At 41.2% G+C, this 26850-nt stretch overlaps 1 protein-coding gene across 2 annotated transcripts; it reads left to right on the top strand.

Annotated features, from left to right (window-relative positions):
* Positions 1–4122: 4122 nt before the first annotated feature.
* On the top strand, positions 4123–26850 carry aspscr1 (ASPSCR1 tether for SLC2A4, UBX domain containing). Of its 2 annotated transcripts, none has more exons than XM_034239277.1 (17): positions 4123–4272; positions 4489–4544; positions 5078–5192; positions 6917–7017; positions 10597–10645; positions 11195–11268; positions 11362–11920; positions 13867–13923; positions 14181–14317; positions 15095–15176; positions 15274–15340; positions 15638–15700; positions 16608–16660; positions 20999–21050; positions 21172–21241; positions 23427–23611; positions 26583–26850. In XM_034239277.1, the coding sequence occupies exons 1-17, from the start codon at positions 4183–4185 to the stop codon at positions 26591–26593; spliced, it is 1821 nt and encodes a 606-aa protein (XP_034095168.1). In that variant the 5' UTR covers positions 4123–4182; the 3' UTR covers positions 26594–26850. The 2 variants fall into 2 exon arrangements, with proteins under 2 accessions (XP_034095168.1, XP_034095167.1); XM_034239276.1 differs by having other exon boundaries at positions 14124–14317.

The raw sequence follows: 26850 nt of genomic DNA, 5'->3' as shown, positions 1-26850 counted from the left end.
GGCCAATCGGTATTATCGTTGGCTGATGCTCCTCTCGGGGCGTCGGTCTCACACCAAGAGCGCGCGGGTGCCTGGCACGCCCCCGTAGTCCTTTCGGTCGGTCTCTTTGATGTTGTGTCATCATATCACTACGCGGCCTCTGAAGTGATAGAATATGGAGAGAACTGCGGAGGGTCACACCACACCAACAGGGTACATAGCCTACTTTATATACAGTCTACACCAGTGGCGAGCCGTCAGGGCCCTCTAGACCCTCTGTGAGGGCCTAAGATATTCTAAAAAATAATATTTGAAAACATTAAAAAAACAACATTTTGTTTTAAATATTATTTTTTATATTTTTTTGGTGTTACATTTTTCATTAGTTTTACCAAAATAACTTGATTTAAATGTATTTAAAAGAATATTTCCAAAGAAATAAATCCTTCGAATCTGCCTGTTCAGTTTCTGTTGGAATGTGAAGGGTTAAAGGCCGTCTCTGCGAGTTATGTGAAGACGGGAGGGCATTGGTCCCTCTGTAGATTCACAGAGGGACCGCTATAGTAACTCAACGAGAGAGTAATGTCAAATGACAGTACAATTGACCAATCATATCTTCCCTCTAAATGGGCGGGCTTTATTTTCACGGACTTTATGACAAATTCCGCCCGCTGTGAGGTCATGTGGGTCATATGCATGTGGTGCAGTGACGCGTCCTTAAACCCGGAAGTAAGCTGCGCTCGGATTCCCTCGACAGAAAGCAACGGGAGTTCTCCATAGAATTTTGAAAAATAGCTCGAAATAAGGTCTGTGGAAAACAAACCTATTAGATAAATGCACGTTTTGTTTAGCCGGATAATATCCACATGTCTACCCTACTTTTATTATTTTCGAATCATAAATCTAATCGATAGATTTAGGATCGATAGATTTATGATTAGCATAAGTTCGTTCATGATGGCTCACTTCAGTGATAGTGATGACATCGTTGCGAAGTTATTAACCGAGTCATTTTCAAGATTGAGTTACAATGATAAACTGGAGTGGCAAAGGATCAGCTGAATGACCCGCAAATGCTTCATCCAAAAGGACAGGAGGATGGACTTTGTGTAGTGATTTATCATCAAAGGTAGGCCTAAGTCATTTTCAATGCATGCCGCCGTGCCGACTTAATTCATTTGTAATTGTTACTTGGCTGTGGGTGCCCTGTCATGATAGGTGTTTATATAAATGGTGTTGTTCTGTGTGGTAGAGGGTCGCTGTCATTGATGCGTTTTGCACCCCGGGCCGCTGTTTTGATATTCCGCTGAAGTATACGCTGTGACGTAATAACTCTTCTTTTCTTTCGAGGGAAGGGGGGTCAGAGGGCCTAGGTATAAAAGTCACGGCTCGCCACTGGTCTACACAAACACTTTCCCAGTCCTTCACATGTTCAAACCTTCATTTTAATTAATCACAACAGTTATTGATTAAAATGAAAATCCCCCGTTTTAAATTAATTAAAGTTCTTCCTTGAATTTGAGAACAACTTGTTTGTGATGTGCTATAATGGATTAAGATGGCAGTATAACAAGTAATTAAAGTTATTTTCAACTTTATCAGTAACAGGTTAATGTATTTATTATATGACATGCTGTATATTATTCCAAAAACGTATATTCTGTGTAAAGAGTACTTTTAGTTTTGGTACTGTTTTGCCTCATCTTCATTTGAAACACTTTGAGATCATCTCTCTGAAATCCATAAACCAGCGTGTCATGTGATTCATGTCACAACAACCCTTCTACTAATCTGGTCACCAAACCAAGGATCCATCTTGAAGTGATGTTCAGAAACAAACTGCTATTAAATGATTTCTGTCTTTGATATGTTTTCCGTTTACAAGAAAGGAAATCCTGCTTTTAACAAGTCCATTTGTTTGCCATTGATTCATTAGTGATTCAATACTTCTTAGTGGGACAATGTTGTGAAAGACACAGATGCCCTTTTGTGATTTTGCACACCATCCACAGGCAGTTTTGATGTTTGGTGCCTGCTGAGTGAGGAAGGAAACTGATTGTTTGTTTATTCAGTAGGGGGCAATTTCCCCCCTGAACGGAGAACTGTATTCACCTTTCCCTCTCTCCCATCTCTTTCCCAGGTGAACTTTGTGGATATTGCTGCAGTGGTTGGTCAGTTGTATTCCCTCTGAAGCCCCGCCTCACCTCTCCATCTGTTGTCAGCACATGTGGTCTTGTCTGACCAGTCTGATTCCATGCAGCTTTAATCCAAATTGATAATTGCTGAGAGACAATGGCCTTGATACTCCATATGTTGGTTGGTGCAGGTCTTCCGTTACTGCATATGGTTGCCTATACAGTATATCTAGTTGTCCTATGGGGAACAGATTATACAGGCAGGATCTATATCCTTCTCTCTTGATAGTCTGCTAGGTGGTTGTTTTTGGTTATTGTGCTTTGAAAAGGTTAGATTAAAGGTCAGGTCAACAATAATGTTGTTTATGTTGTTTTGTATACAAATTGCGAGCTTTATTTGGTGTTTAGCATCCATTTGTTTTTTTTAACTTTATTTCTATAGATTTCTTCCATGATATAGAAGAGGAAAGAAAAAAAGCACAGACAAGGATTGAAAAACGAAATAAAATATTGGGTCAATGAGTCACTTTGGCATCGTTTGTTTAGTTAAAGAGAAGGAGTCAAGTTGTTTCATTCCAGTCTGTTTCTATTTCTTTTTTGTATCGTCCTGTCAGATCAGTTTCTGTCAATATATTGTGTCAATACATATTAGTTCCTCTTGAGAGTGCATATCAGTCAAAAGTCTGAAACGGTTCAATATCCAGTTTGTTGGTATCCTCGATGTTCGTTGGAGAGGGCCGTTTTGCTTATGTATAAATGCACAGACACATATTTACTTAGACACATGCGCGTACACATACACCCTCGTCTTCTTACACATATCAAAATGAATTTTCCATTTACTCCAATTATTAGCAGGCTATTTGTATAGATTCAGGGAGAAAGTTAGCTTTTCCATGTTATATATTTATTTTTTACAAGTCCCTTTTGTTGGGGGTTCTTTAGTTAGCCCCCTTCTTGTTATGGCAGCATCCATTTGTTATATACGGAACCCTCTATTTTCACATTTCAGACTCAAAATACATGTTCGTTCACAATCAAAATACATTTGAATTGTGTTCATATTTATGAGACTAACTTTGCTTGTCCTAAATGAATGAATGAATAAAATAAAGAAATTATGGGTTTATCAGCTTGAATATATTTTTAAAATGTGGATATTGTAGATTTACATGTTGACACAGGATGTGACTACATAACAAGTGATTCCCTTTACAAAGGGGTCTTTCTCTGCCTTCCACGATCTGTTGACATATGGTGTATGTGTATGTACACCATACCAACAAAATATGTGGAGAATACTACTAAAAATTTGCTCAAAGATCTCCCATGTGTTTTGAAGCATATGATTCACATCACTTTCATCTTTCCTTGTGCCCGGCAGATGGAAGCATGGACATTTTTTAAAGCAGATTCTTTGAATTGTGGCAGAAGGAAAGGCACATGTCTAATAAATATAATTAAGTATGGTAATGAGATTTCAATGTCCCAAAAAGGGAGCCATGCACAACCAAAGCCCTGGACCTGGTTGCAATTGACCATAATTAATTAAGTTAGTCAAACTTGTTTTTTTCTAATCTGATCCGTCAGAATGTCTTCATGGGAATACAAATGCACATTGTATCATGCAGTACACCTGCACTTTATGCAAGCATTAGACTACATTTAACATTTACCCACATTTCTGTTTGTGTCTATTGTGTTATATATTAGAAATAACAATGATACAGGAAGTGTAATTTATTGTCTTGATTTAAAAATGCTTTGAAAATTAGCATAATTTACAATAGTGGTGTATATGGGATTTTTTTTTAGTAAAACATGGTTTCTATGAAAAACACATTAAAAAAAACTAAATACAATGTTTCATATAAAGAGATAAAAACATTTACTTGTTTTTTTTAACGTATGCACTTTCAATGTTGTGAGCACCACAAAAAACACCCATTCACTCCCATAAGATGTCTGTGTGTGGGTGAATGGACCCTTGAATCCCTGCCATAGATCCCTGCCGGTTATTTGTCAATAAAGTTTATTCAAATAAACATTACGACGTCACGACACAACAATGGCAGCCAGCAGTTCAGCTGTGACGGTTCTGACTCCTAATGGGAGAAGACAAGCAGTCAAAGTGTCTCCAAACACGCCGTTATTACAGGTTACTTGTTTTTTGAACTCGGTTTATGTTTTCTGACGTGGACGCTTTGTCTCATCCTTTGTTTCCAGAGAGCGAACTATTCTCCTCCTGTTAGCTTGTTTGGCTAACAGCAGTTAGCCAGTGACTGATCAGTTTCTGTGTTCGTGCGGATGAAATCAAACTATTTTGATTATTAAGTGGTAACTATTTTACTAACTTTATATTTTTCCGCCCCAGGTGCTGGAGGATGTCTGCAAAAAGCACGGATTTAACCCCGACGATCATGGTTTAAAGTGAGTATCAGTTTGGATGATGCTAGCTGTCAGTACTGATAATAAGGCTACATTAATGTTAGCTCTAATATCCTGGTATTTCCCTTTTTGCCCTGAGCATCGAATTATACTTTGATACGTAATGAAATCCTATGTGTGTACAGAATTGTTTTTGCTATGTTTAGTGTGAGATTAACAGTAGTGAACAGTAATGGCTGATGTCTAACCAGTTATTACATTCGAAGCAGGAGTGGTACCTCCCAATTTATTTAGCTGAGTTTTTGAGCCGTAGAGTTAAATTCAAGCAATGACTGTGACCCATAGAGAAGAACAAACAAATTACAATAACTTCCATAGTTGTGTGGCTACCATATAAACTCTTTCATTTAATTTCATCAGGGCAGGACCAAATATGTCATCTATAAAGCTATCTCCAGTTGATGTAAATAATTTCAATTCATTGAGGGGTCATATTATTTGTTCTCAATTTTGAATGACAGGAGGAGAGATATGTTTCTCAAATGTAATGTTGCCTTGTCATCAACTTTTGACAGGTTTCAGAGGACTGCTGTTGACCTCACGCTGCCATGGAGGTTTGCCAACCTGCCCAACAATGCAAAGCTGGAAATGGTGACAGATACACGGAAACAGGCGGTAGCCGACAGCCAGGTTAGTTTTATGATATTCTTGACACTATGCTAATAATTAGACTTTATGTTCTTTTGCTCAAGAACATAAAGTTGCAAACAATAAGAATGTTATGTTAGCATAAAACCAATGTGCCTTTAAATGCTAGTAAACTAAACTCTATTCTTCTAGTTAAAAAAACAAACTTATTTAAACATTTGGTAAATATATTAAACATAATCTTACATCTCCAGTGCATGCAAAAACATAAGACTAAAAATGTAAATTATGATGCAAAAAATAACGCTCGATCTTTATTGTAAATATCGACAGTGATACTTTGCTTAACCGTGTACTCAGGTGCGTATGATGCATACTATCAACAGAACACTGTCCGTCACAACATGTTGGCCAAGAAAAGCTATAGGTGTTCACTTACATGAATATCTCATGACTGTGAATGCCATAGCATTACATTCACATCATTTTATCAAGTCTTTCAGCGACCCCTTTTTCCTGTATGAAAACATATTTTTAGTTGATTTTTCCACTCATTGATTTATTTATTTATTTTATTTGAATGTCCTTTCCATATCACAGAATGAGAAATAAGGATTAAACATAAGAAAAGTATGATGCTATTACCAGAGTATTAGTATTTGTATCACATTGATTATTTTGTTCACCCATAAATATTTAAAGTTAAGCCTTGCAATATTCCGTTTTTTTTATTTGGTACGCCAGCTGTTGGTTTTTGTTCGCAGTTACTAGACATTTTTTGAATCCCTGCCTGAGTTCCTGCTTTCACTCTGATCTGTGTCCAAAAACAACACAAAAAACACTTTGTTGTAGCTGAGCTGTAGTTTCCTATGACATCGTAATCTAAGCAGTAAAATCACGACTGGGTTTGATCTGATTTGATATACTCATACCACACATGCACACACAGGCTCTCCCACCCTAAGCCAGACTGGTGTGTGAGAGAGCTTGCTGTTGGCTGACGCTGACAGCCAAAGAACTCTTTAATCTCTCCCGGTGTGCCGATGTGCAGCGTGTGTCTTGTGCTGGACAACATGGTTTTTGAGTAAACATAAACAACTTGTAGAGTGACTCAGAGAGAGAAAAAACAACAAGAGACTCGCACTCGTGCCTGGTGTTACTCATTTCCACACTGAGGTCGGCCCACATGTGCAGCTTAATCAAGTTCTATTATCAAAGAATCCACTTCCTACAAAATAGCTCAAGACTGTAGAGCCAAGAACCTGCACATGACCACATAGGAGGATTTTTATACTTAATATAATGAATTTCCATCCTGCAATTAAGGTAACATGTTGTCACTTTTTAATATATTCTACATTGTATATCAATTGTATTTCATTGTTTAAAGTCAAATAAAAGTGCACGGACGCTTGAAAGTGTTTAATATGCATCTTTAGTTTTAGTGCCACCGTTCCCTTGTTTTTATTACAATTCTTTCTATTTTAAAATGGTTTAATTTAAAAGTGTTCTTGATTTAAATCTAACTAGTATTTCATTAGGAAAAAAACAAGTTTTATCTGTTATTTTTCTTCCAAGCAAATTCAGTAAGGGTCTTTAATCATGATCTCTTATCATAATGAAGGCAAAGACTGCCAAACATAGACACAAGTGCTCATGGTTGTTGATCAGTTTCACCTCTTTTGACCGATCGAGGACACTGGTTCGTGTGTTCAGTGTTATTGGTTTCTGAAATATGTTTAAACTACAATTGTGTGTGCCTCCAGGTGCGGATAGCGCTCCAGATGGAGGACGGCTCTCGACACCAGGGTTCCTTCTCCTGCGGACAGACTCTGTGGGAACTGCTCACACATTTCCCCCAGATCAGGTGTGTGTGTGTGTTTGTTTCTAACTTCTACACATGGTTGAGAATGTAGGGTTTAGGTTAGAATTAAGTTTGGGTTAAACACAGAGGTTAAAGTTGCAAAGTTGGAGGGCCTCATGGTTGTCTCAAGCATTTTCCAGATGTTTTAATGACAGTTTGAAAGGTTTCTTTAAACAATAACTTTAATGTAATTTAAAAGTGGCAACATTAGCTTAGTCTAGAGCAGGGGTGCCCAACCTTTTTTGAACCGAGAGCTACTTTTAAAGTTGCCAGTCTGCCGAGATCTACCAGTCCAAATAGAGAGGCGTTGCCATTACTGACAGCCTACTACCAGGTAAATACACACTTCTACTTGTATAAAACTGACCTTTGTACGATTAATACTTCATAAAATCCTGCAGATCCTTTATCTTACCTCTTTCTAATCTACACACATACAAGTATTTAACTGAAGTTACACAACAGTGTTGTTGATACAGAGTTGGAGTTTATTCACACGTCACATACTACAGTGGGTAATGTTTTCAAGAAACATTGAACAGTGCTGCCACATATGACACAGGAAAAAAAGGAAAGACTCTGAACCCTTTCTTTGCCATTATATCAAAATAGTGTTGCTACAAAAGTATAAATGAGGCTTACTAATAAGACAACTCAGATCTGAAGCTACACAGGAATCTGCTGCAACAGTGCAATAAAAAAGACAAAATGTATAGAATCAAACCCATTTTTTGTTGCATTTTAGTAGAATATAAAAATAAATGCCTTTAAAATAGGATGCAAGCAACACTAGTTTCTTAACCTGAATTGATAATGGACTATAATCAATTTAAGTTTGCATTCTTATACCATTGTGTACAATAATTATAATGAATAAATTCAAACAAACTAAAACTTACAGCAGATTAATAACGGTATCTAACTTGAGTTTTTATTATATCAAAAACCTGTTGAAATGCTTCTGTTATTTTTACTGTCCCCAAAAGCGCGTCGGCAGCCTCCAGGAATGCTTCTTTCACAACTTCGCCGTCTTTGAAAGACTTCATCTGTTTTCGCAAGAACGTGACTGACACGATAAGATGCTCTGGTAGCAGCCTTGCTCTTGTTGTTGGGCCTCGTGAAAATGGACTGCTGTGCATTTAGCTGTCCTTCCAGGCCCCTCCCCTTTTTGGAGCGTAGGGCAGAATTAGGAGGGAATTCCGTCTCGCAGCGTTTGTGCACTGTTTTGAAATGCCGCTCCTAAATTACCCTTCTTCGATAAAGCCACGCTCGCATTGCAGATGAGACAGATGGACTTTGAATTGGAATAGATACAAAAGTAATCATCCTCCCACTCGGAGTGAAAATTATATATTTTGGGCTTTTTTGCTTCTGCCATAATTGTGGTCTTGTGTGTGTGCGGACTGTCACTCCTGTTGACACGGACAACGTCAGCGAACTAGTGCCCACTGCCCACCAGCCACGCCCCGACACATGGGGTCACGCCGGCCAATCACAAAGCTTTGATGCGTTCAAGTGCATTATTCTGGCACGGGAAGATAATGTTATAGATATAGGACATTAACGATAAAACAGAATATTGTTGTTCTAATGTTAGACACATCTCGCGATCGACTGGGAATCTTCCCGCGATCGACTGGTTGGGCACCCCTGGTCTAAAGGGACTAAAGGCTTGCTGGTTCAAGACCCGACTGGACCAAAATACAGAGTGTGGAGTGGTAGCTGGAGAGCTAATGTGTCCTTGAGCAAGGCATTGAGTCCCCAGCTGCTCCCGGGTGCCGGAACACTCGCAGCCCCTTCGTTCTGACACCTCTTCATTAGTGCATGTCTATAGGTAGTATTTTAGGCCTATGTGTGTAATGGTGAAATACAACCTGGGTGAAGAACTGAATTTCTCCTCAGGGATTAATAAAGGTAACAAAGGACAATAATGTTATGTTCGCCAGTATATTCTAGTTATTTCAACTGTAAACCTTTTATAGAACCACCAATAACACCGACTCAACCAGGACCCTTACTAAAAAGACTTTGTCTGTGAAGAAAATGAATTTAAGAATCAGAGGCACCTGTTATATTTCCTCCTTTTCTGCAACTCTATTCAATATAATGTGTAAAGAGATGAAAGCATGTAATCGTTCTGTCCATACCAATTAAAAAATGAATTTGTCCAAATGAAAGATGCTGTAACGGCCCGTCCACACTACAGCTTCAAAAAAAGCTTGGAGCTGGGCGTGTCTGAAGCTTGGGGATTTTATTCGAGCAACGCGACCAACAACCAATCACATGAATCTCCCGCCCCCGACATACAAAGCAAAAAACTCCGGGGATTTTATGCGAGCAATATATATATATATATAAACTCCCCAAACAGGCGAAAACCTACCAGTTTCACCCACTGTCTCTGCCACCTCCCTCCATGACTGGTTCTTCCGGTTTGTATCCCGGTAGGTGAAGAGGGTCTGGTCATACAAAACTGGGTGATTTGCTACGGCGATAATTAGTTTCTCCTCCATCTTTTTTTGAAATATAGAAATGAACGGCGGGATATCTCTCCCAGTTTAGACGCGGTTTGATTGGCTAGGGCTTGAGCTGTCAGATTTTCAGAAACAGGATTTGATTGGCTGGCGCTGGCTACTCTGTTCAACTTCTGACGCCGGAGACGGACCGCTATGCTACCCACAATTCAGTTCGGTGAAAAGCGAGGGAACGTGACGTCACCCCATTCAAAGTGAATGGGCAGACGTGTTGGAAACCGTTTTTGAAGCTGTCGAAGCTGTAGTGTGGACGGGCCGTAATTCAAAACTAAGCTAAAAAGTAACAACATTAGTCATGACACTGGTAATGCATAACCAAGGAACAGTTCATTTTCTGGAAGTTGGTTGGATAACTTAAGTTATATATATTGTCATATCGGCACAGCTCTAATAAGGTGCTTGGGTTGGTCCTCGCAAGTATGGACAACGTGTATATGTGTTTGACTTTCTTCAAGGCTGGAAAGTAAAGGTGATCATTGTGTTGGAATGAACGGAGGCCAGCAGCACGGTGTTGGATAACATCTTTCACCATTCCTCGACTGAAGTTTAAACTTTCCCACACATTACCACACACATTACCACACACGCGCACACACACAGCTGTTGTTCAGTAGTTCCAGCTGTGCGGTCCCAGGTGCTCACCATCCGTCCAGCCCTCATCTCATCTCTATTAAATTACATCACTCCGTATCTTGATCCTTTTCCAGGGAATTTACGCTTTCATGAAATGCATATTAGCTCCACATCAGTGTAAAAAAGCTCTGTGACTGTTGCGAAGCAGAGGGGAATGCTTTTCAGAACAGAGGAGAACAATAGTAAAACATTTATGGTTCAATTAGTTTCATACACGGGATTGTGCACACATGGTTTACACATGCTGCAGACAGAGTTCCCCGCATCTCGTGAGGCTTTATTGTAAAATCACAGGGCTGATTTCCCTGAACAAGGGAAAGTCACTTCTGTGTTTTGTTTTGTCACTGTTGAAGCAAATAAAAATCAGTCGGCCATCATTTCAATCTCTGTTTTCTCCATCACTTTCCAAATCCAGTGTTTCGGAAACAGAATCCACCCCCGTGTGCGTCTACATGAGAGACGAGGTAAGCAATGTTATTTTAAAGGTCACCTATTATGCAACATTTATTATATATCCACTTTTTCATGTCTTTTATACATAAACATGTGTCTCCTCTATGTTAAGAGATTCTGAAAGTTTCAGGAAAAAATATTACTTTTTACTTTTTGACCTGATCCATTTATATAAAAAAAAAAGAGCAGCTGATCAGATTTTGGCCACTTTATGATGTCATAACGATTTTTTGGCTTGTGTAACCATTAGCCAATCACCAACCAGGGTAACCCCCACCTTATCACCTGTATCTGTTTTTATCTCTGAGGGGCGTGGGGAGTGACTCCTTATTTTCATCTGTAAAAATACTTTAGAAACAGGGCTGAAACAGAGGGGATTATGGGATGCTACGATGCATGATCTGTTTGGTATATCGAGCCAAACACTTCAGAGACATGTTTTTATATATATATCTGAGACCTATAATATGTTGATGAAAAAGAGTATAATAGGGGACCTTTAAGTCTCCCTATTTCAAAGGAAAGGGTATGGTAACAAAGCTGCTGTTGTGTCTGTGTAGGTGAGTGGGGAAGAAGCGCTGAAGAAGACCACTCTGAGGTCTCTGGGTCTGACGGGAGGAAATGCCATTGTCAGGTACGCTGGTGCTGAAGAAACGGCATGCTGTGCAGAAACAACATTAATGTGACACGTTACAATAAAGCCATTTTTTCCCTCTTTCTGCTTCAGGTTTTTACTCAAGAAGAACAAAGCAGAGGGAGATACTGGGGAAGCCACTGAAGCGGCTGCTATGCCAACCATGCTTGTTGCCAAGAAAACCACACCTAGCCCATCATCTCTGCCAGACCCTGCTCCGTCACCTCCAGAGATGTCCAAAACAGAGATGCCAATTAAACATGTAACCCCCCAGCAGCCAGTTGTTGCTCCAACTCCCGCCTCTGCCCCAAGCAGGTCACTTCCTTTTCAGAAGGAGGAAGTTCCAATCTCCCAGGATGCAGTTCGGCCAAAGGTCCCTCCTGTGGAGAGAGTAACGCCAGAGGAGGACGGCGAGGAAGCGGGGCCTTCAGGACTGAACTCTCACCCATCTTCTTCTTCTTCCTCCTCCTCGTTCGCTGCTCCCTCGGCTCCTTTCATTCCCTTCACTGGAGGCGGGCAGCGCCTCGGGGGTCCCCAGGGGGGCGCAGTGGGACGCCCGCTATCTTCATCATCATCATCCTCAGCTCTGACTGTAGCCGTTGATTCACCTAAAGCCAAGAAACTAAAAAGCAGCCACGGTTCGAGCATCAAGGTGAGCCATATGAGTACTGATATCTTAATGAAGGTGTATTCAATATATAGTTTAGGTTAGGTTTGCAGTGATGCAAATTAGTCGCTTTTCGGCGCCTCCCGCTTTTTTAATGCTGATTTGGGTGACTTGTGTAATTTGTGGAGAACCGAAGAGTTTTCGTTTTTTGGGTGGGGGTCAGTCCGTCAATTAAACAAGCGAGTGCCTGTTTTTCCTGGCCAAGGACAGGTTCCTTGAACACAACACGAGCGTAACGTGTCTTCACGTGGTTATGTCTCGTCTGAAAGGAGTGTAGACTAGAGTGCTGACGGAGAGCACCGGAACGCTGCTCCAGCTCTTCAAATATTGCAGTACCCATAAGGAGCCGTACACATGCCACAGTGTTTGCGTGGCTGTGTCTTTAGTTGTAAGCACAGTGGCGATCTGTTGTTATTAGCATCTGGTTAGCTAGCTATGCTAACGAATTTAAAGAGCTTTTCTACAACCAGGTGGAAGAGAGCTCTCTCCTGAGAGGCTCAAATAACCTCAGCTCAGTGAAGTTAAGGCACACCTTGATATGATCATTATAGTTATTAATCAGACTAAATGAAAAACAGGATTAAAATACTATATGACAGTAACAAAAGAGTTGTTAAAAATAACAAGAATAGAGTTTAAAAGGGGAGTGATTTGTAAAATATCCAAAAAGAAAAATCTGCTTACAGTTCTGTTTCATATGGGTGTTGAGAGATGTATCCATAGATCTACTAATGTTGCTCTCAAAGTGCACCAGATTGATGCTTTTAACTTCAATATTTAAAAAATAATCTTCCCGGGGGAGCATGCCCCCGGACCCCCATAGAGAAGGTTAGGTCCCCCCCACTTAAATCATGTTCACATGGATAGGATACTAAATACATTTGCATACATCTTGTGTCCATACAGGGTCGGCTCTAGAACAAATCGAATGGGGGGGCAATCATTTATCAAGGGGGGGCACACACTGCCGTCAACAACCAACACACAAACACCAACGCAACTTCAATTTAAAAAAACATGCTGTAAAGTCTGTTGTCTTTCACACACATTGCAGGGGTGTAGTGCTATTTTCTAGCGCACCTATGACCCGTGCAGACATGCACGGTTGTGGCACGACCACCAAAACAGAAACATATGGACATAGGCCACCATATGAAAAGTGTGCAAATGTATTTAGTATCCTATCCATGTGAACATGTTTTAGGTGGGGGTGGACCTAACCTCCTCTAGGAGGGATTTTTTTAGGGAACAATGTGTATTTCACGTGTATTTCGGTGTATTCACGGCATTCATTTTGTTATTCAGTATTGTTGTTTTATAGTTATTTGTTAATGTAACCCAATTTGTGTTCTTTGAAATTGAAAAGGATATCGCATTGTGTGTGTTACTTTCAGTTGTATATGTCTTAAGTGTAATTTGGCTTGGCTTCCTATTTATGGACATGCTTTTATTTTGAAGGAGAGGTAGTGCTGTTGACAGGAAGTTGTTGTTGCTTTGGAAACAACGTGACGGAGATTAACGGAGAAAAGTAATATCTACATATAAAGACGGAGAAAGTAAACGATAACGTTTATGGTTAAGTGTTAGCACCCCTCGAAGACGCACAAGCTCTTACTTATTGGAGATTTCATTAAATCCAATTTGGAAAAAAAACGGGAAAAAACAAACAAAGCGAATATCCGAATAACGAAATTGAAACCCGAATAGTACTCCAACGAACGGATATTCGGGTACAGCCCTAGTGGGAGTAGACTGAGGGTCAGACTAGGTGGAGGGATTATATATCTCCATTCAAAGTGGATGGACAAGCAAAAAGCACAACATTGTAATTGAGAATAAATGTATGTTTTTAACCTGTAAGCAAAACAGGACAAACAATCTTTCCACAAGTATTTGAGTATAACTATGAGCCATTTTCATTCCTTTAACAGGGTCAATCCACTGCAAATCAGCCAGACGAGGACATGGATCTAGGGGAGTTCTCGGCGGTAAGACACAATGATTTTTCCGGTCAGAACTTCATGATGTCTTGCCTTTTTAAAGCCGTTTACTTAAAAAAAGGCTTTCCACACAATATGATTATGTAACTGTGAAAGGGTTTATTAACAGAAACATTTCTTTCTATTATCTTTCGAGCCCTAACCCTTCATACAGCAATTGCCTCACTGTTTGAAAACCCTTTCTTTAGATGAACATCAGTGTTATCATGTCTCCATCCTTTCACTCGCTCCCTCCCTTTCTGCAGCCCGCAGAGAGGGAGCTCCTCATCTACCACCTGGACGCCGTGTGCCGTCACTCCGACCACAGGGATCTGCCCGACGAGTTCTTCGAGGTGACGATGGATGATGTGCGCAAGCGCTTCGCCCAGCTGAAGAGCCAGAGGTGGGAGGAGGAAGTCGTTTGGGTGGCTTTGGGTCAGAGGATGGTGTGTGATATTTGGTATAAATACCTTGTTGCTGCAGAAACGCGTCTGGATCAGATGTGTTTGTAACGGATAATTAGTCAGTTTGGCATTTGGTCCTGTGGTGTTTTGTCGATGTATAATTGCAAAATACCATGGCAATGAGGAGAGGCCACAGGCAGGGAGAATGCAAGGCATCGCTGCGTGCGTTTTTGAAGTTTTTATTTTTTTATTATTATGAGTTTGAAGTTTTTATTTATTTATGAGCGCTTCTTCGAAACAGATGCAGACACGTTTACTCTCTGGATGTGGCCGCAGCACACCACAGCTGCTGAGACACCGTGTGTGTGTTTGCAAACATTTTCTCATTTATAAGACACCACGCACTCTACAACAGCTTCTAAATATGGTACACAGGGAGCAATTAGGAAGGCTATTTTGTGTTTATCCTTCAGCCCTCGACCAAACACCGTCAGATTGAGACCTCAGCGCGTACGTCCTTTCATCTCCGTCTACATTGACTTAGCTGGCTGCCTCATGGCTGCGCTACCACCGTGTCAATGACTGCAATTACCAAAGGGGGAATTAAACCCACCACAGCAATTCGTCTCTGCCTGTCACGCACACACACATACACGGCCACACAAGAATAAGGGTGGAAGATGAACCATTTTTCTACCCATCTTGTTGATTCCACAGTGGGCCTTTTTTATTTCCAAGCTTGTTTCATTACAACTCTTTCTCCATCCTTCCTGCAGGAGACACCTGGAGGAGGCTCCGCTGATGACTAAAGCTCTGAGAGAATCACAGATGAGAGAGAAGATGGAACGATATCCCAAAGTGAGCACGAGTGACAGACACAGAATAACAATCCTGCTTTTAAATGTGCGTGTTTGCATGAAATATACAACATTTGAATACCTCTGTTTGTCTCCAGGTGGTCCTGAGGGTCCAGTTTCCAGACAGACATGTTCTACAAGGTTTCTTCAGGCCACTGGAGACAGGTGTGTGTGCATGTGTGTTTGCAGTGTTCATTTCAGCTGGCTAGCCACAGGTATGGCTGCAATGTTAAAGCTCTCTCACCACATGTATTACTGTAGCCACACCAGAGTGACAGAGACAGAAATAATGAGACAGGTCTGTAATTCCAGGGATTAGATGCACCTCATCCCCAACAGCAACACGACAAGCAGCAGAAAAATAAATCCCAGGGGAATTCCATGTGAAAAACACACATTACCTGAACGAGGTGCTGATGGATCAGCTCGTTGATTTGTTTCTGTGTTTGTGTTTTTGCCCAGTTGGTGCTGTGAGGCAGTTTGTGATCAGTCACCTGGAGGATCCTGAGCTCAGCTTCTACCTGTGTAAGTGTCATTTAAAAAGGACATATTGTGCTCATTTTCAGGTTCATATTTGTAGGTTGTGCCTCTACTGTGACACTTCTCCATGCTTCAATGTTCAAAAAGCTCTTTATTTTTCTCATACTGCCTGTGCTGCAGCACCTCTTTTCACCCTCTGTCTGAAACCAGAGCCCAGTGTGCTCTGATTGGTTAGCTGGCCGGCTCTGTTGTGATTGGTCAACTGCTTAGAGATTTCCCACCTCTTATCCTATCACATACAATGTGTTGGAATGCTAGCCTATAGGAGCGCGAGTGTTACATAGTGATGTCATTATGTGGTGGAAGTAAACAAAGGAGTCCAATGGAGGCGTTTCAGGCAGAGAGGGAGAAACTCTCTCTGGAGGGAACTTTGGGATTCTAGCCTTTGCAGACCATTTACATGCACGAAAACCTAGATGACGTCTAGAGGAAAGGGAAAACATCAAAAGCATAATACGGCCCCTTTCACAATGGATATTTTTGTGAGGATGTTCATACCTTCAATCAATAGTATTGGTCAGCAAACTTTTAAAAGTGAACTAACAAATGGTACAGAAATGTGAAAGTTAAGGGCTGGAATATGTACCCCTAAATTAAGACGGACCCCTAAATGCATTATAGTTCCCACTAATTTATCACAACATCATCAAATCAAAAGATATCCTGAGAAAAACACTGAGAAATTATTGAGATTCAAGTCGTAAAATATACAACACCCTTTTTTTTCTACATGTGTTACAATAACACAAAGGCAGAGTACAAACGGTGGCCAGGGAAGGTCACATTGACACTGGATTTATTTTTGGTGAATGACAATGCTGACATGTTTTCACACAATAGCTGTTCGTACTTTCCTCTGATGTCTGCCTTTTTGTCTTTTGCTTTCTGTCAGTCATAACCCCCCCAAAAACCATCCTGGACGACCCCTCAGCGACTCTGTTTCAGGTAAGATGCCTCAAACACACCGTTTAAGTCTTTACGCAGCACTTTCTTTAAACCAAAACAATAAACAGTGCAATTAGACTCAAACAAACCACATCACAGGCAAACTGCAGTAAACAACAACTACAAAACTCTCACACACACACACACACACACACACACACACACACACACACACACACACACACACACACACTGAATGTAAAAATGTATCGGCTGGTCCCTCTCTCCTCTTCAAAGCCTCACCACATTCCCCTTCTCCCCCTCACACTTGTTCTCCCCCTCCCCACTGTCCTTGACCCCAGCTGGGCTTGATTTTTCCCAGACTGGCACATGGGGTTAATACAGGCCTGGCTTTGATCTTGACACACACACACACACACAGAAATGGGCAGCCTTGACGCTTCACTCAGAGCTATTTCCACACTAAAAGAGAGCGAATTACAAGTAAGAAAGATGTCCTCTTGTACAGTTCATCAGTTTATATTCCGATGCCCTCACAGACTCTCCTTTTTAATTATTTTTGTATGTATTATTTTAGAACATTTTCATCATCAGTGCCTCCTGTTTTTTATTTTTCTCTGACACTTTCACCCAATCTTAAAGGTGGGGCAGGTAAGTTTGAGAAACCGGCTCGAGATACACTTTTTGTTATATTCCATGGAATGCTCTTAACATCCGATAGCAATGAATATCTGAAGTGCTTTGACAAAAAATCCATTAAAAAATGTCATCTGTGGAAGCTGTGGCGCTGTAAAAAGCACGACCAATCATTTTAGCCGGCCCGGCTAAAGTAACTGGATGGCCTACCTGCCTGTCAGCCTTCCATCAGTGCACAAACTTATCTCGTGCCCTCATTGGTCATGTGCGCATTCGTGTGTGTTGGAGGAGGGGCTCTGTAAGGAAGTGGCAGATTGTTTCCGGTTGTGTATTTTCAAATTCTAGCGCACTCGAGCTGGTTTCTCCAAAATTACCTTCCCCACCTTTAAGTAGAGGAAGTGAAGGGCCGAAGGGAGGAAGAGAGATTGTGAGAAACGGTATTGTGTTGGGATGGTGAGCAAGTAGTAGCACTTCAGAGGGACTGCTACAACAGATAAAGATCCTCAAAAGCACACTTTGGTGTGTGCCATTTTTGATCCCTCTGATTCTGATTGAAGTGGCCCGTCTCTCTTTGTTTTCTCCTCTTTGCTTCCCATCCTGAACTCACCCCGTCTGATCACCACCACACGTCCCTCTGCTGTACCCCAACTCCAAATGTGTCTCTTTTCTCCCCCCTCATCCACCAACACTGTTGTCCCGCTCTCCTAACCCTAACCACCCCCCCCTCCTTCTCTTGTCTCTATCCATTAGGGACTTAAAAGCGTTACAGTGCTCAAAAACAAAATCTTTAATCCCCTTGGTGTCATCACACACACACACACAGTCTCTCTCCGTTTCTCTGTCTATACATCAATCATTGGCACACACACGAGAAATCTTTCATCTTTTTTTGTCATGTCGCAAAGACATGAGCATGTATGTCTCTCACACACACACAGTCTGTCTCCATTTCTATACATCAGTCTTTGACTTACACACACGGGATCTTTAATCCTTTTTGTTGTTGTTTAGCATAGACATGAGCGCATATGTCTCACACACACACACACACACACACACACACACACACACAGTCTCTCTCCGTTTCTCTGTCTATACATCAATCATTGGTACACACACACGAGAAATCTTTCATCTTTTTTTGTCATGTCGCAAAGACATGAGCATGTATGTCTCACACACACACAGTCTGTCTCCGTTTCTATACATCAGTCTTTGACTTACACACACGGGATCTTTAATCCTTTTTGTTGTTGTTTAGCATAGACATGAGCGCATATGTCTCTCACACACACACACACACACACACACACACACACACACACAAATACTTTAATCACTTTGTGTCATGTCAGGAAAGGAATGTTTCCCAACCCAGAAACCCTTTGATACCAGGCGTCCCCTCCCTCATCCTTCTCTCCCTCTGTCTTCCATCAGGGTCCGTTCTGCCTGCCTCCATTCCTCGCTCTCTCTCATGTGTTTTTTCACACACACACACACACACACACACACACACACACACACACACACACACACACACACACACACACACCGGTCTTGTCCCGTCGCCCTGTCTCAGTGGAAGTGGTGCTGCCAGGGGAGCAGGATGGCAGGAATGTGTGTTGTTTCACTGTAACACATTGTTTCCTGCTCACAGCGCTGCCATAATAGCAATTAGGCCAGAGCGTCCCAGTTTAGCCACCAGATAGTGATTGGGGGGGGCAGAGAGAGACAAACAGCGTGTGTGAGACAGGCTGTAGTAGAGGGTCAACCAAACTAATCCCAGCAACAAACATGCTTTCTTCTCTTTTTATGTGAAACAGTTACGGGCTGAGCTACATGGAAACGGTTTCCCTGCAGATGACGAGCAGTCTGTCTTTGGAAAGCCTCCCTTAGTTATTGTTGCCACAGTTGACAAAAATGTTGTTCTTGCGTGGCACACGATGCTCACATGCAGCTATCAATGATGAAAGTAGCAGATCTATCATTAAGTTCAAAGTGTTTTCTGTTTTATTTAAGTCTCAGAGCAACAAAAGCTGCTTCTCATTTATTGTCGGTAACTGGTGGTTTTTATCTGAAAAGAAAAATGATGCCAGCAGAATGTATTACCTGTAGCTCTTTAATGTTAATATGTTATTAGGCAGGAGTTGAAAACCAAAGGCTAACGTTTTATTGCTTCAAGCTGAAATGGGAATAAGTCTTTTCTGTGGACATCCAGAAAGATATTATTTAAAGCAGGTAGATATCATTTTAAAATGTTATTTCTGAAACCCCAACATTATAGGATTGAAGCTGAACACTTTGTTCTTGGGGTGGATGTGGCGCAGTGGGCTAGTGCATTGATCCTCAGATCAGGGGAGCTAGGGAACACCAGTTCAAGTGTTCTTGGACAAGTAACTTCAACCTAATTTGCTCCTGCTCGCCACAGTACTGAAACTGCTCTACTCAAGGTCACAAATGACATTCTCCTGTCTTCTTACTCTGGATCCCTCTCCATCCTCATCCTTCTTGACCTAACCGCTGCCTTCGACACCATTAACCACTCCATCCTCATCACCTGCCTTCAGTCCTTAATTGGCATAACCGGCACCGCCCTCTCCTGGCTGAAATCATATCTCTCTGGCAGAAAACAATTAATTTCCAACAACTGCAAATCCCTCACCGCTTCAGTCATTCGCGGCATCCCCCAGGGCTCTGTACTTGGTCCCCTGCTTTTCATCATTTACATCCTCCCACTTGGACAGATCCTCTGTCAACACCAACTCCGGTTACGCTGACGACACCCAACTCTACCTCTCTACAAAAACTATTTCTCCCAACTCATCAACTGCCTCACTGACATCAAAACATGGATGCAAAATAACTTTCTGAAACTAAACTGTGACAAATCTGAAATAATCATTATTGGCCCAAACTCACTAACCCGCTCCACCCAGGACTTCTCTCTTTTTTTCCATAAATTCGTACTTTTGGACTCTAAAATAGTTAATGTTTTGATCACAAGAGTCAAGCAATATAATGCAGACACAACTGGATAATATTAGTTTAGCCTAATCTCTTTATCTCTTCAGAAGAGACCTGCTGCGCAGTACTTCATTAAGACTGTGAATGTCAAACTGTCATTCGTTAGAGCCCTAAAATACACATTATCAAATTTGAGTCTTAAGACACATTTTAGGATCTACTAACTGTACTCTTTGTGTTAACCATTTACTATTTTAACAGTACATCACTAATTATTAAAACAACTCAACTGTGTACTTCTGCTCAGATGCTCCCCATAGTGTTTGTTCATGAGACCAGAAGAAGAAGACTGTTTATCTTAAACTACTTTCTTGTTTGTCTACTCTGCATTAGAGTCACAGACGCGTGCCCTGTCTGTCTGCCTGTCTGCGTTTCTACCTCTGTAATTGTACGCTTGGTAATATCTGCCTGCGAATGGTCCATTATAACCATTAAGACGTTCACCGGAGAGGTGTGTTGTGCTTCGGGGGTGAAAGTGTTTTGATTGTTGCTCATTTTGTGGTCTGCTTCAAAGAGTGGCTGGTTCAGATCCCCAAGCTATGAATCATCTTCAGAAATGAACTCAACTCTGGCCGCTAATGTGGTTGGAGCGATCATTTTGCATGTAGAAAGGAGGCGGTTTTGTTTATATTTGTCCATGTTTTGCAGATTGAATCGTGTAAAAAATACTTTTGATTGCTTCTGTTTACTTCTCCTCCTCTGTCTCTCTGTCTGCAGGCCGACCTGTTTCCTGGTGCGCTGGTGTACTTCGGCTCTGATGATAACAGAGGTTTTTTTCTTCTTTTTTCCCTTTCTCATGCTAATTTGGATTTGGATACTGGTGTATTACTGAGGAATGTAACATAACAAAACAATAATTTACATTGTTTGACTGTGTGTGTTTTCCACAGACATTTACATGAAAAAGGAACTGGTTGACTCCTCTGTGTCGGCTTTGCAAGCAAACGAGTCCATTGCAAGGTGTGTGTCCGTGTGTGTGTGTGTGTGTGTGTGTGTGCGTGTGACCGTGCATGCGTGTGACCGTGCATGCATTAGGGCGTGCATGCATTAGGGCGTGTGTACGCACTTATATCCTGCGGCAACCAGCCTTTTTTAACAAAGCTGTCATCATAGGAATCCCTTTGAGGCTCAGCCTAAACAGCAGGTGCCCCCATGCGCCCTCATTTCCTCCACACACACATAAACCACTTTCCAGTCCTTCTAAAGATAGAGCCCGCTCCCAAATGTGACCCCCACCTGTTGTCCTTTTACAAGGTCGTCACTTCTCTCCTTGATCTCACAGTTCCATAACTTCTCTCCACATGCAAAACAATGCTTCCTAAATAAATACAGGAACAACAAGTCTTCTTCAAAGCCTCTTTTCTGAGGACACCTTTTACAAGTACTTTAGACATATAATAACACATCGAGGCTTGCCAACAACATCATCTCTGACCCGACCATGTCCTGAGCGCCTCTATCGTTTTCCAACTTAGTTTATATTTAACCACGGCCACTTCAGCATTAACGTAGCTCTGCGTGACTGCAGAGAGAACGTCATCGTCCCCATGGTAACGCTGAGGTAATATCACGTCTTCTCTAGCTTGGGAAAAAAACTATAAGGGCTGTTTATCAGTCAGTGCAAGTGAAAAATGTTACAGCAGTCTGCAGCAAGAGGTTATCCTAAATAAAGTACATTTACTCAAATACTGTACTCGTGTACAAAACGTGACAAAACAAAAAATGAGCTATTAAGCTACATACCGGCATTGGTTTCTAGTTTATTATTTTGATATCCTTGGTGAATTAAAATAAAAAAACATTAACTCAACTATGCATAACTTTGATGTTCTTTCATATTAAAAAAAGCGCTATTCTTATCTACAACATGATATTACTATAGCGTTGTTAACATGGGGACGGCGACTTTCCCTTTATACGTCCACGACGCAGTGCTAAGTTAATTCGGAAGTGGTCGTGGTTAAATCGCAAGGAATACAACTTGAAGTGGTTGCCTGTTACAAATACCTGGGTATCTGGCTTGATGATTGTCTCACTTTTAAATTTCATGTCAATAACCTGCTTAAAAAGCTGAGGGTTAGACTAGGTTTCTTTTACAGAAATAAGTCCTGTTTCTCGCTTGAGGCCAGGAAAAGGCTAGTCACTGTGACCTTTTTACCTGTGCTGGATTATGGTGATTTGTTATATATGAATGCACCTGCCAATTACCTGAGCAAGTTAGATGCTGCGTATCACAGTGCACTGAGATTTTTGACAAATTGTAAAGCACTTACGCATCACTGTACCCTGTATACCAAGGCGGTTATGCCATCACTTACTGTATGGAGGCTCAGTCACTGGTACTTTTTCATTTACAAAGCCATGTTGGATAAACTACCATCTTATATCTGCTCCCTGATCTCTCTGCGAATTGAAAGTACTTATTGCCTGAGATCGCATGCTGTGGTTTTATTAAATGTGCCAAGTGCTAGGACTGTCTTAGGGAAGAAAGCTTTTCGATGTGCAGCTCCACTAACATGGAACAGTCTGCAAAAAGAATGGAAAATTACCAAGCTAGTACCACTACATGTTTTTAAAGCTCGGTTAGATGCTACAAAATCAGATGCTGTTGGGACCTGTACTTGTGGTTAAATATGTAAATTGTAATCCCTGTACATTTTGCTGTATGATGTCCTTTTGTTGTTCTGTTGTTTATGTTTTTATGTCTTCTTGTGGAACCTACTGCTGCAGGTCTCCCTTGAAAAAGAGTTAATTGATCTCAATGGGATTTTACCTGGATAAATAAAGGTTTTGAATTTAATTGAATTGAAATCTAAACTGGTAGACTGTAGTTCTCTTTAAACATCCATGGGACATACGGGGTCCCCTAAGTATTAAGACTGAAGCACTCTTTAAGGCTCCAGTCAAACCTATAATTAAATAAAGGGTTTAATCCCAGGTCAAATATACAATAAAATATTTCTCTAGTCTAGGTCTTGAAATATTGTCGTCAGTGATTGGGATGATATTTTATTGTCCTACACATTTGTCCTTGTTGATGTTGCAAATGGAGCTGCTGGGATGCAAGAATAATACCTGACTTGATCTGACGATATCATGGTATAATAAAATGTTTCTTCTTCTTATCCGACCTCCCCCCCCCCAGCTGTATGCTGCGGTCCCCGACAGCCTCCGGCAGCTCTGAGGGCCCGGAGGAGCCGCCTGCTCCGGAGCCGAGGGCCGACCCCAGCAGAGCCGCTCAGAACACTGGAGCCTCGTCTGAAAACCCCCCGCCTGCTAAACCTGCCAGGTCTGACCTGGGAACAATGCCCAAGTGGCTCAAGCTTCCAGGTGAGAGATGTACAGGACACGCACTAGATCACTCACACAATAATTTCCTTCACATCTGTAGTTTGGTTTGTTTGGTCAGTCCCAAAGAAGAAATCAATACAATGGGTCTCATTCACCAATATATTTTTTCCACCTTTTTCTTAAATCTGTTCACCATAAAGGTCCTAAGAAATGTCACATTCTTGGCGTGTTCTTAAACCACACTATTGTGTGTACCCTTGTACAGAAATAGCAGGTTATAGCCTCGCAACTCCACATGAAAGGGCATGAGACTGCAGGGCTGAGGGCTGAAAAGTTGGGAAAATAAAGTAGAAAAATGCATAAACAAAAAGTGTGAAGCACAGGACTTCAAAAGATTAAAAAAATGCTTAAATAGTTCTGAAGCGAAGTTACTTTGTCCTAAAGTGAACGCCAAGCGAGCTGCTGTGATAGCGGCATTGAACTCGTAGTGTTGAAGTGCAGTCCATCATGCTAAAACATTAAAGTAATTATTTGTAAAATAAGGATAAAAATGCAATTTTAATTTCAATACTGTAATAGGTCAAAGAGAATAAATAATAATGGCAATAACCAATCGTTTATTATACAATCATGTCAGCTCTCATGCGAGTGAGCCTAGATTCTGTTACCTATGAATATCCCAGACAAGAAAACCTTCTTTGGAAGGGTTTGAGTAATATTCTCAGGCTTTCTTTTTGAACATCTCATCATGACATGCTGTGTCAAATGTGGCTCTTTGGAAGGGTCCCGTTGTGCAGAATACGTGGGAAATGTTTTTCGCTCTTCAGGAATTTATTTCCATCGTAGCAGCAGAACATGTTACACAATCCATCGAGAACTACTCAAAGTCATAAACACTGAAATGACTTAACCACAAGTCAATGTACAGACTTATAAACACTTGCTAGCCGGACAACACTTTAGTCCTCAAACATCCCATATTGCTTATGTTGTTTGTACAGTATATAAATGTTTTGTCCTTACATATAATAAGAACCCCCTTTTTTAAAACATATTTTCCAGGAAATGATCAAAAAGTTGCTTTAATTGTATTTCAGAGTGCATAATCTCGTTCCAGAATCACAGCGAAGTCCATCTTGGAGACGCAACGCTCCAGGTGGTCTCGGTCTGGTTAATTTCTCTGCAACAAAGTTCCGTTGAAAGCCTTCACACATTACACACAAAGTCTCTTTACGCCCCCAAAACAGCCCCTCCAGCCATTCTTCTCCTGAGAGATCACATCCTTTTTTATCGAAAGAACAGAAGGGAACACACACAAACCCCAAAACCACAGTCAATAGGAAGCAGCCTTTTTCTCATGACTCAGAAGATAAGGATGCATTTGAGGGTGAACCAATTTGTTCGGGATGGTCCCCCCCCTTCAGACCACTTCAGACACTCGATGCCCAGAGAGAGAGCCTGCTGCTGGGCCACATCACACAGCGGGAGCCCCTGTTGTGCTTCCAAGCACGAAGCTCTCCTGTTGTGGTGTTTGTGGCGGTCACTGTTTTGATGTTTTGGTTAAGAATAATGCTCTTCTTTATTTGCTCTCTTATGTGCACATTTCGTTTCAGGCTGATCTCTGTGTGTTTCCATGTGCGTCTTTAAAGAAAGTTGTGGCTGCTTTCTCTTTCATGAGGAAAGTTAAAAGAAAAAGGGGAGGGGGGGATCTGGATCGGGAATTATAGGCTCCATATGTGGAACCCCACGGTTTAAAGGACACTTAAACAGTAAACACACAGACACTCAAACTGTTTGTCCATCATTCAAAATGTTTGGTAGTTAATGCAGATTACTACATTTACAGAGTATTGGCACAGATTGAGATTAAACCTGACACATCCAATCTTCAGCCGTCTCGAGACTTTCTGCTCCTTCCTGCATCATGCAATTCATATTTAGTTCATCACACTTCACATGTCGTATTTGGAAATCTGGATGATACGGTGCTTGTTTTTATTACAATTGCAATGCACATCCAGTGGCAGCATTCCAAATTCAGAAGTGGTTATCCAAGTCATCAAATCACCTTTCAATAGTTGAACATTTGGAAAAATTGCTTTCATGCTGAGTCCCATGGAAAGATGCTAATATCCAGGGGTGCACATAACTTTCTCAGTGAGGTACTCAGATGAGTACCTGGAGTCAGTGTTTGGTACTCCAACTTCTGGCTCCACTCAAAGTTATTTGATGAAGCCCTCTGTATCGCGAACGTCAACGGGGGGGGGGGGTTGGGGGTTGGTGTAGTTTTGGCACAATTCCGTTACAGACCGACGTTAACAGCAGCCCTGTCTGTGCATATGGAGATCGACTCTGTCGTCCGGTGATCTAACCGCCTTCTGGAAAAGCTTCACAAGTACGTCGGTACGCAAATGCGCTTTGTGACACAAGAGACGGTACGCATTTCGGATTGTTGCCGCGCATGCGTACCTGCGTACCAGTTATGTGCACCCCTGCTAATAACGCTATATCATTTTTTGTTTAAACCAATTCAATCCCACCTAGAACAACTAAATGTTGTATTGTTCAATTCTTCTTTGTTGAAAATAATTAAATGTTTTGGTTGAGAATTTAAAAGCTTTTCCAGTGCTTTTGTTCAACTGTACTGTAGAGCTGTAGTGTAGTCTACTAATTGAATAAATGATTGATCAATGGTTAAATAATCACCACCTGATTATCCATTCATCATGAGAGTAATGTTCAGCCTCTGAAATATGGATTCCTTCTCTTTTTATCAAGTGTCTTTCATATTAAAATGAACATCTCTGGGTTTAGGATTGACAAAACATTTAAGACATCTTCATTTTAAAGACCCCTTGTCACTTTTTTTTATTACAATTTCTTCACATTTTGTAGAAAGTAGAATCTAATCCGAAAATGACAGTAAGGTGTATCAGTACTGTGCTGTTGGCATGTTTTGTTTCTTTGACTGGCAGAGCTCTTGATCACTGTCTCCTTGTTCCCTGCACAGGTAAGAAATGAGAGCGCTGCTGTGTGTTGAAGGAGGACGTCTCTGGAGCTGCGTGCAGACTGAGGAGAGCACTTGATAAAGGCTCGACTTATCCACACATACCTCATGGAAGAAGCCTGCACATGCCTAGGTTTTTAAGCAGTCAAATAATGAGATCAATTAGTGAAAGGTGTTTTTCATTGCAGAGGATTGTTGTGTTTCATTCCAGTTGATCTCTGAGCAGAGTGCTGAAGGTGTGCAAAGTGAATAAAGATTGTTTGTACTTACA

The sequence above is a fragment of the Gymnodraco acuticeps genome, unplaced genomic scaffold (genome assembly GCF_902827175.1).
Source record: "Gymnodraco acuticeps unplaced genomic scaffold, fGymAcu1.1, whole genome shotgun sequence".
NCBI lineage: Eukaryota > Metazoa > Chordata > Actinopteri > Perciformes > Bathydraconidae > Gymnodraco > Gymnodraco acuticeps.
Note: the sequence above shows the minus strand (reverse complement) of the source record. Positions and strands in the feature narration are given on the sequence as shown.

Bases quoted from the DNA above. Each gene is read 5' to 3' on its own strand.
- aspscr1 (XM_034239276.1), top strand. From the start codon at position 4,183: ATGGCAGCCAGCAGTTCAGCTGTGACGGTTCTGACTCCTAATGGGAGA. The intron at 15,177-15,273 runs GTGAGCACGAGT...GTTTGTCTCCAG, and splicing joins AGATGGAACGATATCCCAAA to GTGGTCCTGAGGGTCCAGTT. The intron at 21,051-21,171 runs GTTTTTTTCTTC...TGTTTTCCACAG, and splicing joins CGGCTCTGATGATAACAGAG to ACATTTACATGAAAAAGGAA.